General features: G+C 45.7%; 1 protein-coding gene across 1 annotated transcript; it reads right to left on the bottom strand.

Annotated features, from left to right (window-relative positions):
• Positions 1-7,454: 7,454 nt before the first annotated feature.
• Positions 7,455-14,236, bottom strand: ccn1l2 (cellular communication network factor 1, like 2). The gene is made up of 6 exons (XM_083784692.1): positions 13,900-14,236; positions 12,197-12,407; positions 10,618-10,751; positions 9,360-9,699; positions 8,678-8,892; positions 7,455-8,037 (listed from the first exon to the last, which is right to left on the bottom strand). The coding sequence occupies exons 1-6, from the start codon at positions 13,969-13,971 to the stop codon at positions 7,693-7,695; spliced, it is 1,317 nt and encodes a 438-aa protein (XP_083640818.1). The 5' UTR covers positions 13,972-14,236; the 3' UTR covers positions 7,455-7,692.
• Between the last annotated feature and the right edge of the window lie 363 nt (positions 14,237-14,599).

The raw sequence follows: 14,599 nt of genomic DNA, 5'->3' as shown, positions 1-14,599 counted from the left end.
TCTGGTCCCATGTGGTTTCTGCTGTTCAGACTGAATCTGGTCCCATGTGGTTTCTGCTGTTCAGACTGAATCTGGTCCCATGTGGTTTCTGCTGTTCAGACTTAATCTGGTCCCATGTGGTTTCTGCTGTTCAGACTGAATCTGGTCCCATGTGGTTTCTGCTGTTCAGACTGAATCTGGTCCCATGTGGTTTCTGCTGTTCAGACTGAATCTGGTCCCATGTGGTTTCTGCTGTTCAGACTGAATCTGGTCCCATGTGGTTTCTGCTTTCCAGACTTGATAAAAAACAATCTTCTGATCTAACTTATTCTCAAGCCTTTATAAATGTGATAGTGACAGGAGAGAGAGAGAGAGAGAGAGATCATCTGATCATCCATTTATTCCATTAGATTAGACCATAGACCATTTGGTCTATATCATTTTACTTATATTGACCAATTTAGTAGGCTTTAGTATAGCCTATGTAAGGTTTATCCTCGTCAGATAATCCCCACATAGCGTAAATTTATGAGAAATTCAAAGTTTCAACACCAAAGTAAGCTATTAGTAGTTTTATCCTCGTGTTGGGAATTGTAGTCCAAGAAGGCAGTGTCCATGACATCATGGAGCCCATGTACACCTTGAAATACTGAAATATCTAAAAACACAAATTACCCACATAAAAACCCCAGGAAAGTGTTTCTCGTCTCCCAAACATAATTAAAATAACATCTTGTTGCAAAAGGGGTGAAGTGGCCCTTTAACCCATTTTGCGCGGGAACCCATTTTGGTGTTCGCATCATGTTATGCTTTTAGCTATTGAAAAATAGCAGATCTACAAGCTCATAGCGCGCCACCGAGTGGCGCGCTACGAGCTTGTAGGTCTGCTATTTTTGAAAAATCGAAGAACGACTGGCATTTTTAGAATCTGATCTCAGGTCAGAATGGGTTAATCAGACCAGTGTGTGTCCAGTGGAAACCTCGTGTGAATCTGATCTCAGGTCAGAATGGGTTCATCAGACCAGTGTGTGTGTGTCCAGTGGAAACCTCGTATGAATCTGATCTCAGGTCAGAATGGGTTAATCAGACCAGTGTGTGTCCATGTGGAAACCTCGTATGAATCTGATCTCAGGTCAGAATGTGTTAATGGGTATATGCGCTCTAGCAGGTGAGCCACCGGGAGGGACGCGCACCCAATAAATCTCACCAATCAATTCCAATCTTCATCATCAAAAATTGAATTTAGGCTGCCACTATCTATCTGACCAATTGTAGTGCTCCTTGAAATGCAGCATATATGCTGGAGGTTCTCAATAGATAACGTTGAGATTGCGCGCACATGAAGGTGCCGGTTTGCGGTTTCATGTAATCAATTACCATACCATACCATACCATCTTTATTTATATAGCACATTTTAAAACAACAACGTTGTACCAAAGTGCTTTACAGTAAAACATTAAAAAACAACTTCAACATTAAAAACAACTTCATTTAAAAACCACAAAACAACCACAAACAACATGCACAGTGTCACGTTAAACATCGAACATCTCATACTGTGCTTGGAAAAGCCAAGGAATAAAGGTAAGTCTTGAGGCGTGACTTAAACACCTGGAGGGTGGGGGCTTGTCTTGTGTGCAGAGGCAGCTCATTCCAGAGCTTGGGAGCTGCCACTGCAAAAGCTCGATAACCTCTGAGCTTCAGCTTGGTTTTAGGAACCACCAGGAGAAGCTGGTCAGAGGACCTGAGCATCCGTGTCGGAGAATAGGGTTTCAGCAGTTCAGATAAATAAATGGGTGCCAAACCATTTAGACACTTAAAGACAAAGAGCAATACTTTGATGTCAATCCTGTATCGCACAGGAAGCCAGTGGAGGGAGGCTAGTACTGATGTGGTCTCGCTTCCCAACAGATACCCCCCAAAAAACTGTTGTTTTGGGGGGAGCGCTGATTTCGGTTCATTCAAACGTCTTCTTGTGTGTTAGCTGGTGAGACGCACCTACAGTATAGTGAGACGGATATACTTCACCTGGTCCGCGCGCCAACAGTATTGTGCGCCGACAACAGCTGACATTACAAGCTCACATTGCGTCACGGATGCGGCCGCTGTGAGCTTGAATGTCTGCTGTTCTATAGGGCAATTCTCTGTTGGCAACACTTTCGCATCAAGCAGCCGTGATCACACTTGTGTGTCCTGTGTCTTATGTGTGTCATGGCTGCCTCAATGCATTTCCAATGGGAGTCACATGGTTTGATGACACAAGCTTGTTGCATGGGGGGGGGGGGGGGGGTGGGGGGGGAGGGCAGAAGACAGCCATGCAACAAGGTTGTGTCATCAAACCATGTGCCTCCCATCGGAAATGCATTGAGGCGGCCATGACACACATAAGACACACAGGACACAAGCATGCCCCCAGTGAGGCTCTCCAACGTTGATGCTTTGAGAGTCGCTATTATTGTTTACACACAACATAAACCAATTAAGGTATACATTTCAAGAGCGAAAGATCACAGTAAACATCCACCCTAAACCACCTTGTTCCACACGGGGAGGCCTCTGAAAGTTCGATGCATTTGTACACGTCAGTGCTGCGACCACTTTTACATAGCATCTAATGAGTGATCGGTTTCTTTTGCCACCGACCTGCACAGGCCGCATACAGGTTCTGATCAGTGTGACGTTCTCTGGAAATGCGTCGATAGGGCATCCAGAAGGTCAGAGTGTTCCTATCTCAACTCATCTGCTACAGAGAGAGAGAGAGAGAGAGAGAGAGAGAGAGAGAGAGAGTAGGCCAGGGTGTGGAATTTAGGAGTCTGCCGTAATGTTTGTGCTCCAGAGCCAGCCTGTATGTTGTATAAGGCCATGAAGGAGCGTGAACCTGGCTGGGGCCGCTGTGACTGCATGGCTGAAAACGTGCTTCATGCGTTCCAAAGCCTGTACAAATCTATTGGTATAGACAGAGCATGACACGCTATAACACAGCTGGAGTTGAGCCTAATTACTGTAACATGTCCCGCGATTGTCATTTAATACACCCAAAACATACATCAGACGCAAACAAAGCTTGCATTTTGGTCCAAGTGATTCCGAAACAGTGAGATTCCCACACTCACTCACAGAGGGCCACATTGCATATACGGTATTGCTGTCATAGCCGATCTACAAGCTCAAAACGCATCGCAGTGTGGCACGTTTTGAGCTGGTATTTTTTGCTATATTATTTGAATTGAAATTCTGAATTTTATTTTGGTAATCTTTAATTGGTATCATGAAAAGTATTTATTTGATTTAATTTCAAATGCATTTCAAATGCATTTAGTTAAAAACTAAATACAAATACATACAATGCAGACATATAAAAAGACTACATCCTGTACTGTATATAGACTGAATTAATAAAGCGGTCATGTTTGCATGTTTGGAATTGTATCAATAATTTATCAGTATTCCGATATTAACCCATTCTGAACGGGAACCCATTTTGGTGTTAGCATCATGTCGTGCTTTAGCTATTGAAAAATTGCAGATCTACAAGCTCTACGAGCTTGTAGGTCTGCTATTTTTTGAAAAATTGAAGACATTTTTAGAATCTGATCTCAGGTCAGAATGGGTTAATAATTAAACTGTCAGGAATGTAATAGACATTTTTAGAATCTGATCTCAGGTCAGAATGGCTGATTTGGGATCCCGTTCCCATGACTCTGACCCGACTTCACAGTATCGCTGTCATTTCCACTTCATCATGGGTCCATTAACCAAATTTATATTCCAAAGTTTTACTCCTCTTTTATCTAAAAACCCTAAATACGTTTTCTATAAAGGGCATCTCAGAATATCATAGAAAACTGGCAAGGGACAGTGAAGCGCCTCCAAAACTCAAAACTCCAACAAAGAAAGGTTAAAGGTGTATGTTTTTATTGGACGAGAATGACCAAGGTCTACAGACAAAAGAATCCACAGAATAATGTAATATACGCACCGTAACGCACGTATAGGCGCGCACGCACACGCACACGCACACACACACACACACACACACACACACACACACACACACACACACACACACACACACACACACGCACTCCCTCCAAGCGTCTAGTCTAGTATCTACATTATGAGGGATACATAAAACAACACACACACACACACACACACACACACACACACCTCGAAAAATGAGGCGACCTCCAAATATTGCCACTCCACAATGGTGAGTGAAGTCTCTATATATACTATACTCTTTCATTTAGGTATAAAGTACACATTCACCTGTAAACGCTCAGTTTCTCATGCTTTACCAAATACACACGCGGAAAGTAACTCACGCACGCACGCACGCACACACGCACGCACGCACACACACACACACACACACACACACACACACACACACACACACACACACAGAAACAATTACAAGTTAATACAATCATTTGTGACTACAGTATATACTATATATGAAGGATTTCATTTCAAAGTCTGACACACCTGAACTTGCAAAAATATACAGGTAAAGTTTATGATGGGTGTTTAGCTTATACTTACAATTAAAACGATGTCATCATACGATATTTGCTTGTGAAATTTAGGCATGATGAAATCATGGAATTGTCTTTTTTTTTTTTTTTTAAGGAATTCTTTTTTAACCATTTTGAAATCAAACCCTTCACTAATATATTATCCCTTTTATCCCATAAATGCATCTCTCACAAAGACGCTTGTACATGTTTTCCCGTCATTCTCACACATCCTCATTTACCACAAACAATTCTGTAAATTGACGGCAAAGTGTCACAAATACCATTCATTCCTTCCTCTGTATTTAGAGGAACTAAGAAACAAAACAACACAAACAACAACAACAACAACGACACGCAAATAAATAAAAAATATAAAGTTTCAATAAAGTAAATTTTCTGCCAAACAGTTCAAGGTGCCACCGCCACCACCTCCACCAACACACTGCAGTGCACTGTCTGTCCTCAGTCAGTGCACTGTCTGTCCTCAGTCAGTGCACTGTCTGTCCTCAGTCAGTGCTCTGTCTGTCCTCAGTCAGTGCTCTGTCTGTCCTCAGTCAGTGCACTGTCTGTCCTCAGTCAGTGCTCTGTCTGTCCTCAGTCAGTGCTCTGTCTGTCCTCAGTCAGTGCTCTGTCTGTCCTCAGTCAGTGCCCTGTCTGTCCTCAGTCAGTGCTCTGTCTGTCCTCAGTCAGTGCACTGTCTGTCCTCAGTCAGTGCACTGTCTGTCCTCAGTCAGTGCACTGTCTGTCCTCAGTCAGTGCTCTGTCTGTCCTCAGTCAGTGCACTGTCTGTCCTCAGTCAGTGCACTGTCTGTCCTCAGTCAGTGCACTGTCTGTCCTCAGTCAGTGCTCTGTCTGTCCTCAGTCAGTGCACTGTCTGTCCTCAGTCAGTGCTCTGTCTGTCCTCAGTCAGTGCACTGTCTGTCCTCAGTCAGTGCTGTCCCTTCTCCTCCCCAATGCGTGGAAAGATAGCAGTCCCTTATTGAATATAAAGATAGCAGTCCCTTATTGAAAGATAGCAGTCCCTTATTGAATATAACGACACACCTCTAGTGTGATGACGGGCGAAAACCGTGCGCTGACGTCACGGCAGGAAGCTTTTAAAGTGCAAGCGAGTGTACTGCTTGGGCATGGAGGGGGAGGGGAGGGGAGGGGAGGGGAGGGGAGGGGAGGGGAGGGGAGGGACTGGGAGTTGGACTGGGTGCGCGGCGGAGGTCCGGAGGCTTGCCAGGGACGTTCTCTCTATGCCCACTGGTTCCCATGCAAACACTGCAGGGTCCAACACATTTTCATGAGTTCCTTTCTTCCTTTTTGTTTCCTACATTTCCGTTTCGTTTTCATAACGCGTTCATAAGTATAATTGTTCATGAATTAAAAACAAAACATTCTTTTCCCCCTAGTAGCCTAATTTCATGAAGAAATCAAAGAAAAATCTATGAAATTCCATAAATTTAGAAAACAAATATTTAAGAAGTAGAGAAAATAGCCGAGCTTTTCACTATAGTTTGGGTCCTCCCGCAAACGTCTAATTTATTTTTTGGCTCTTAAACTATAAAAGGTTTATAGGAACCATTCACTGTATGCTTGCTGGGCTGGAGGGAGAGGGGTGGGGTGGCACAGGGCGGGACAGAGGTCCGGCTTGCCAGGAGAGGGTTCTCTCCATGTCTATGTCATATAGTCTGGCATGAGAAGAGGGAGAGGTTGTTCCCACCCTCCTGACAGACAGACAGACAGACAGACAGACAGACAGGGCTGTCCCTGGAACGTCCGGCCGTGTTGGAGCGTGGGCGGAGGATGATACTTGGCGCGGTCTAATGCCCATTAAGACCAGGAACGCATCTGTGTCGCCTTATAGCCGTTTAAGACCAGGAACGCATCTGTGTCGCCTTATAGCCGTTTAACCACTTTGACCACATTCTTTTTAAACCTTTAGCTGTTGAAAAATAGCAGATCTACAAGCCAAGTGCCACGTTTCGAGCTTGTAGATCTGCTATTTATTATTTTTTTTATCATGAAAACGTGTGCAAATACATTATTCTTTCACATGAAAGTGAACGTTTTTAACTCAAATATCTGCTTCTGGGGGTTGGGGGGTGGAGGGGGGGGGGTCCCTGGAACAACATATTTTGAAGATGGGGTTCGGCGGCCAAATACATGTATACAATGTTGGGGGTCCTTAAAGGGACACTTCACCCTTTTTGCCAAAACATATATGTTAATGACGTTTAGGAGCTTTAGAACACTTTCCTGGAGGTCTCTATGTGTGTAATATGTGGTTTTAGATATTTTAGATTGTAGCAGTGAGCCCAGTGTCTCTGATGTCATGGACAATGGGCTCACTTACTTCCTGGACTACATCAAGGACTGTCTAAAGAGGACAAGAAGCGAAGACCGTAAGGGCGCCGCCATGTTGCTCACATGGTGCTCCATGGAAGGAAAGAAACATGCGCAGTTGAGACCAAGGAAGCTGAAGGAGGAAGTGTTGGCTGCATAAAGCCCACTGCGCATGTTTCTTTCCTTCCATGGAGCACCATGTGAGCAACATGGCGGCGCCCTTACGGTCTCCGCGTCCCGTCCTCTTTAGACAGTCCTTGGACTACATGTTGTCTCAGTAAGACAGCCCTCCCTCTATCCACAAGGAGGAGCAGTGCCCCCAAAGCATTATGGGAATTGTAGTCCAGGAAGTAAGTGAGCCCAGTGTCCATGACATCAGAGACACTGGGCTCACTGCTACAATCTAAAATATCTAAAACCACATATTACACACATAAAGACCCCCAGGAAAGTGTTCTAAAGCTAAACGTCATTAACATATAGTTTTATGCAAAAAGGGTGAAATGTCCCTTTAATAGTTGACCACTGGGCCTCAATGGGACTAATGCCCACACGGCGCGCCGAGGCCTCGGGGATGGGCACGACCCTGATGAGTGATGCTGCGCTCACACAGGGGCACATGCAAAGATGCGAAGATTCGCGGCATGTTTGTTGCTTTGTATCTTTGTGTCTGAGTTTGAAGCCAGTTCATCTTTTACTTGTAGCTTTGTATATCTCTCTTGCAGCAGGCCACAAACGTCGGATGCATCTTTGCATCTTCATGTCGCTGCATGGCGCACATTGACAACGAATGGTCGAACCGCATGTCTTTGCATCTGCCCGCGTGAAGAACAGCGACACCGCGTCAGTGTTTCTCACTCAGTGCCTGAAGACGTGGATGTCGTTGTGGAGGCTGACGGAGGGGCTGGACCCGCTGCGGTGGTGGTGGTGCTGCTGCTGGTGACCGTGACCACCGTCGGGGCAGCTCTTCTTGCTGCAGCTGCAGCGCTGGATCCACATGACGTGTCGGGAGAATCCCTCGCCGTCGGGGCAGTGGAAGCGCAGACGCACGGTCCGGGAGAGGGACGGCGCGCAGCAGCGGCCGTCGCCGTCTGCGCAGGCGCCGCAGGAGCGTGGGCGGTAGCGCCGCGCCGTGGAGCATCCGGCGAACGAGATGCTGAGCGGTTCCCGCGGACGGACGGTTCGCTGGCACTTTTTGCCCTTCTGAACGAGAGAGAGAAACGGAATCTGAAGTTCATTATCCAATACATATCTCAGCTAATATCTGTACGGGACCTGAGTTACCTAATGCTCTTTGAGAAGAGCAATACTTTTATTTAGTGTTTCTTTGTCAAGTAGTATGGGAATACAATGAATGAATCACATTAATAAGAACTCTTGGCGATGTTTCATTGCACCGTACACATACTGTACATGAAGTTATGAAGAAATCAGAACAAAAAAAAAACAAAAAAAAACAGGACGTTTTAAAAATGTGCAGTGTGAAATAAAAAACATTGAAAGAATCAACAATTTATTAATTTTAGTCCTCTATCTATATACTAGTCCAAAGTCACTTATAATAAGCAGGCGACACTGCAAACCAGCGCTGCAGGCTAATTAGCATGGGGGGTCCCTGGAACAACATATAACAACGGATTTAGGGCCGATTCATACTGAATAAAAGTCGGTTCGGCGCTGTAGAGCCTACAATTTGACGTCATTTGAGGTAATTTCTGACGAGCCGAAATCATTTCGGCACTACAGCGCCGAAACAGCTGTAAAATAGGAGTATGAATCGGCCCTTAGAAGACATTTTGTAGAATCGATCTCGGGTCTAAATGGGTTAACAACAGCACTGTACCTTGTTGCCAGCCATTGAGAGATGCAGCAGGTCACACTGGCGTATCTGACACAGTCTGGTCTCCCTCACCAGGCGGCAGCCGGCGTTGTTGTTGGTGACCCGGCTGGAGATGCCCATGCCGCAGCTGGTGGAACACTCTGTCCACTCTGTGGTCTGTGGGTAACAGCTGGAGGCTCCGAGGAACACCTCCGCCCTGACGGGGAGAGACACCACCTCTGTGTGGAAGAGAGACAGAACAGAATGATGGTTCAGACTGGGGAGAGAGAGAGAGAGAGAGAGACACCACCTCTGTGTAGAAGAGAGAGAGCACAGAATGATGGTTCAGACTGGGGAGAGAGAGAGAGAGAGAGAGACACCACCTCTGTGTGGAAGAGAGAGAGCACAGAATGATGGTTCAGACTGGAGAGAGAGAGAGAGAGAGAGAGACACCACCTCTGTGTAGAAGAGAGAGAGCACAGAATGATGGTTCAGACTGGGGAGAGAGAGAGAGAGAGAGACACCACCTCTGTGTAGAAGAGAGAGAGCCTGGTAGTGGCGCTGTGGCTGGGCCTGGTGAAGCAGCCATAGGGGCTGATGTGGTTGTTTATGTACCTCTAAAGGTGACTCCAGTGCTGGCCTGGTAGTGGCGCTGTGGCTGGGCCTGGTGGAGCAGCCATAGGGGCTGATGTGGTTGTTTATGTACCTCTAAAGGTGACTCCAGTGCTGGCCTGGTAGTGGCGCTGTGGCTGGGCCTGGTGGAGCAGCCAGGGGCTGATGTGGTTGTTGTTGAGGAGCAGCGGCGGTGGAGGGTCTGGCATGAGGGAGGACGTGCCGTGCGTCTGCGTCTGCGTCTGCCCTTCCTCCTCCTCCTCCTCCTCCTCCGGTTCCTCGCTGATGTGGTTGTCGTCGTCGCACACCCACTCCTTGCAGCACGGCGCCGCCGAGGATCCCCATCCTCCTCCTCCTCCTCCTCCTCCGTGGCGAGGAGGAGCAGGCCTCCTGGCCAGCCGGGGGCGGGCGCAGCGCCAGTCGGGCAGCGGTACCTGGTTTTGATTTCAGTTTTAGTCATAGTCTCTTGAATAGTTTCCATTTAGTTTTAGTCTCCCCCGGAATGTTCTAGTTAGTTAGTCTAGTTGTAGTGGACTAAATATCATAAGATTTTAGTCGACTAAATCTACAGTTGATTTAGTCGACTAAAATGTATTTTGGTGGGCGTTGATGCCGTCGTAATGACAGTTTTTACACTTGCTGAAAATAGCCGATCTACAAGCTCTACGACGCGTTGTGAGCTTGTAGATCGGCTATTTTCAGCATGCAACCAAGTGTTAAAATGACTAGTTTCTATCTGTTGACGAAATTGTCAATACATTTAGCTCAGGGGTGGGCAACTGGCGGCCCGGGGGCCACATGCGGCCCCCACCTTCACTTAATGTGGCCCGCATGTTATTATCAGAATACTGATATAGTATTGATTTCAGCTGTTTACAATTCCAAACCTGCTTTAATTACTTCATGACTAGTATTAAATGACTAGTACTTCATGACTAGTATTAAAATGTTATTGTCTTTTTGTGTCCAATGTTATGTAGTTATGTTAACAGTTCATAAAGTTAACATAACTTAACTAAATGCATTTGAAATGCAATAAAAAAGGTTACTTTTCAGGATTCTAATTCATAGCAAATAGCAAAAAATATAGCAAAAATAGCCGATCTACAAGCTCAAAACGTTTTGAGCTTGTAGATCGGCTATTTTTGCTACGACAGTAACATGCACTGTGGCCCCTCTGGAGTGAGTGTGGAAATATATTGGCCCTCGCCATCGTCAAAGTTGCCCAGCCCTGATTTAGCTTATAGTTTTAGTCATAATAGCTTAGTTTTAATTTAGTTTCCATTTAGCTTTCGTCAGTGGAAACGGGTATAGTTTGGTCTTAGTTTTTAGTGGACAGCAACAACACTGACCTGGTGGGGGCACAGGGGCATGCAGCCCACCACGCCGTCCATGCAGCTGCACTGGTGCTGGCAGCTGGGCTGGAAGTCCTCCCCGTGCTGGTACATGCGCCCGTTGAACTCGCAGGGCAGGCCCTGGGCCTCGGCTGAAGGAAAAGCATGGGGAGATAGCGTGAGAAAACTGTGCGTGCACGGGTTGGACTTCATACATTATTTTATTTTTTGTTATCAAATGTTTTTTATTTTAAGACAAAAATCACAATAAGACACGTTAACATCATGAATGACTTAAAGAAAACAAAACACATTATAAAACAACACATAACAGCAAAAGCAAGGAACACAAAAACAAACAATCCCACCCACCCCTCCCCCCCGAGACCAAAGATGCCACAAAATGTCATTACTCCTACTACTGTGCAATGGAGACAAAACATAAATAAATAATGATAATAATAATAATAATGATTAAACCATGCCCTTAACCAAATCTGCAATACCAGACCAAATCTCAATGTTTTCCTCTTTTGCACCATGCAATCTTGCTGTAGACATTTCTAGATAAATGATGTCTAAGGTCAAAGCCCATTGGCGAAATGACAATGTATGAGGCGGTTTCCAGTGCGAAGCAACCATCTTCTTTGCGGCCGTTACGCCAGCAAAGAAGACACGAATACGGGTGTTATTTAATGGCAACTGGGATACATCATTTAATAAGAATAGAGATGGGGAGGGTGTGATGTTAACTTGTAGAATAGTCGAAAGGTTAGTAGCAACCAAACTTCATACATTATTTGACTAAGATAGCTGCTGGCTGCTGCTGCCCTTGTTGTGCTGTCCAAGTGTATTGTAAAATCTAATTGACCGTCATTTGGAAAACTATACAGCCTTGACGACCTTAGGGCCTAGGGGCGTTTGTGCAATGGCTAAACGTATGTAATTTAGACAGCATTTTATGCAGACATATAGCACTCTATAGTGTATATACTCATAGTTTCATTGTTGCGAACGATGTGAGCACTAACTATGAGACCCTGCAGATCGTGTCTGTCTGTGTGTCTGTCCCGCTGTGACACCACCCGCCCGCCACCAGAGGGCGCAGCTGTAGCACACACACACAAACAAACAAACAACCACACACACACACAGTAGAAAACTTAAAAAAATTACTAACTAAAAAGAAGAAAGAAAATACGTAATTTATTCTAATTGTTGTTATTGCAATTTACGAGCTGCGTTCGCTTCCCGCGTTTGCGCGTCTTACTTGTACATATATTCTACGGTTAGACGGTTCTTTAGCTTTGATCCTTGATGAATATTTCTATATGTAATTGATGTATTACCATGTGTTGTTCTTGCTTACTGTAAATCGCTCTGGATTAAGAGCGTCTGCTAAAAATACCTGAATTGCAAAATTGTGCATTGTTTTGTGTGCACACAAGGGACGACAAATTCTAACTCTGAATCCAAGGCCAATTAATTAAGGAGGCGGCTCATTTCTCGTTTCATTCTGATTTCATTTTTCTGGCTATAATAATCTATACTGCAGCCACAGCAGACCGGGTTGGCTGGCCTCTTACTGCATGCATACCTCGACACAGGCCTCTCCGGGGGTCTCCTCCGGCCCCCAGGTGGCAGTGTAGCCCCTTGATGTGGTCGCAGGGCTCGGCGGCACTGCAGTCCTGGTTGAACTGCTTGGCGCACACCTTGCAGCAGCCGCACTCATCTGTCACCCAGCTGACTCCGGGTGAGCACGAGGGCTGCTCCCCACAGGAGCACTGGGCCGGACAGTGGCTCTCTGCCTGAGAGAGAGAGAGAGAGAGAGAGAGAGAGAGAGGGGGTGGTTCACACTGTTTCATTTGAAGGACCCCCACTTTGTATATCCGTTAGGCCAGGGGGCAACTTTGACCCATTTAGACCTGAGGACGATTCTACTAATGTCTGAAAACCCCATGTTTCTGTGTCAGTGGTTCTCACAGGGTTAAACCCATGTTTCTGTGTCAGTGGTTCTCAAACATTTTCATGTCAAGGACCCCCAGAATGATTTGTAATTGACCGCCGACCCCCATCTGAAAATATGTTGTTCCAGGGACCCCCCCCCCCCCCCCGGAAGCAAAGATTTGAGTTAAAAACGTTCACTCTGAAAGAATAGACGTTCAAAGATTTGCACCACATTTTCACGACTTTAAAAAAAATAGCAGACCTATACGCACTATGAGCTTGTAGATCTGCTATTTTTCATTAGCTAAAGTATAACTTAATGCTAAAAACACCAAAAGGGGTTCCTGAACAGAATGGGTTGACGATGGAGAGGGCCACAATATTTCCACACTCACTCCAGATGGGCCACATTGCATGATACTGCAATAGCAAAGAATAGCCGATCTACAAGCTCAAAACGCGTCGCAGTGTAGATCAGCTAGTTTTGCCTATTATTTGAATTGGAATCCCGAAATGTATTATTATTTAATTTCAAATGCCTTTCAAATGCTGATAATTATTAGTCATTTTAACTTTATGAACTAAATACATCGGACAAGACGATAACATTTTTAATAATACTCATTAAGCTACTAATGTATCAGTGTTCTGGTATTAACCCGAGGGCCGCATTAAGTGAAGGTGAGGGCCACATGTGCCCCCAGTTGCCCATGTATGCGTTTTGCCACAGACCCCCACATAACATGCAGTAATATTGGAACCAAATGAATCAGTAAAGGTTTATTTGATTCCATTTGTACACTCTCTGAGTTACAGATCTCCAAGGGTCCCTTTTGTTGTTCTTATTCTCCCCCTACTCCCTCTACCTATCAATACTTTAGCATGGGTACCCCCCTGGAACTGCCTCAAGAACCCCTGGGGGTCCACTTTGAGAGCCAGTGGGTTAGAGGAGTGGTTAAGACAGATCAGAGAGCATGCAGTCATCATGAGATATAGCTGGCAGATGATGTGATTTAAGTGGGATGTGGGATGATGCAGTGACTACAATATCTTGGAATAATATAACAAATTGAATAACAATTCACTTTCAAATACAATCAACTTATTTGCAACAAGCAACATGAGAGCGAGAGAGAGAGAGAGAGAGAGACAGAGAGAGACAGAGAGAGACAGAGAGAGAGAGAGAGAGACAGAGAGAGACAGAGAGAGACAGAGAGAGAGAGAGACAGAGAGAGACAGAGAGAGAGAGAGACAGAGAGAGAGAGAGACAGAGAGAGACAGAGACAGAGACAGAGACAGAGACAGAGACAGAGAGAGACAGAGAGAGAATGCAAATAGCTGCGGGCAACTTACCACCACTGCAGTAGCACTGGAGAAGATAAACAGCGTTGGAAGGATCTGTTGCAAAATTACAAGGAAAAACATCCTGGATGTAAAAAGAAAAGATAGAAAAGTGAAAAAGAGATGGAAATCTCCAGTAACTGACGCTGCTGAGAGACACCACCGTCCCGAGAGTCCCAGTCCAAAAAAGGAGTGTCAAGTGTTGTCCTGTAGCGAGACGTACTATATCCACACTAGTCAGTCGTCGGTCCGGTCCGGTCCGTGCACTGAGAGGCGCACCAGTCTAACGGTCCTCTCTGCTCTCCTGTACCGGACAGTCTGCTGGTCTCAGCCTGCTACAGGGTCAGCACAACTCGGCTCCACTTCATGGAGAGGTTCCCCCGACGGGGGCCTGTACTTATAGACGCATGCAGGGGGGGGGGGGGGGAGCCCACACCCCCCTTGTGACATCATCACCCGCTCTCAGCCCTCTCTCTCTCTCTCTCCTGCAGAGGGGCAGAGAGAGAGAAGTGTCCAGAGGGATGGAGGGAGGGAGGGTGCATGTTGTGCACAGGGTGGGTTGGTTAGTGTGAAAAACTCACCGCTGTGAGAAAAACATTCAAACCTGTACGTGCAATATACTGGAATGTTGATTCATTGCAAGGCGCTGGATTTCCTGCGAAGAAATGCATGTTTTTGTGCCAATCCAAACATCTTGGACAACGCAATGGCA

This window comes from Protomyctophum parallelum, assembly GCF_964188405.1.
Source record: "Protomyctophum parallelum genome assembly, chromosome: 15".
NCBI classification, from domain to species: Eukaryota; Metazoa; Chordata; class Actinopteri; order Myctophiformes; family Myctophidae; genus Protomyctophum; species Protomyctophum parallelum.
Note: the sequence above shows the minus strand (reverse complement) of the source record. Positions and strands in the feature narration are given on the sequence as shown.

Excerpts from the sequence above, each read along its gene's own strand:
- ccn1l2 (XM_083784692.1), bottom strand. The coding sequence starts at position 13,971 with ATGTTTTTCCTTGTAATTTTGCAACAGATCCTTCCAACGCTGTTTATC. Across the intron at positions 10,752-12,196 it reads CCGGAGAGGCCTGTGTCGAG|CCGAGGCCCAGGGCCTGCCC; the intron begins GTATGCATGCAG and ends CTTTTCCTTCAG. Across the intron at positions 9,700-10,617 it reads TGCCCCTGTGCCCCCACCAG|GTACCGCTGCCCGACTGGCG; the intron begins GTCAGTGTTGTT and ends AATCAAAACCAG.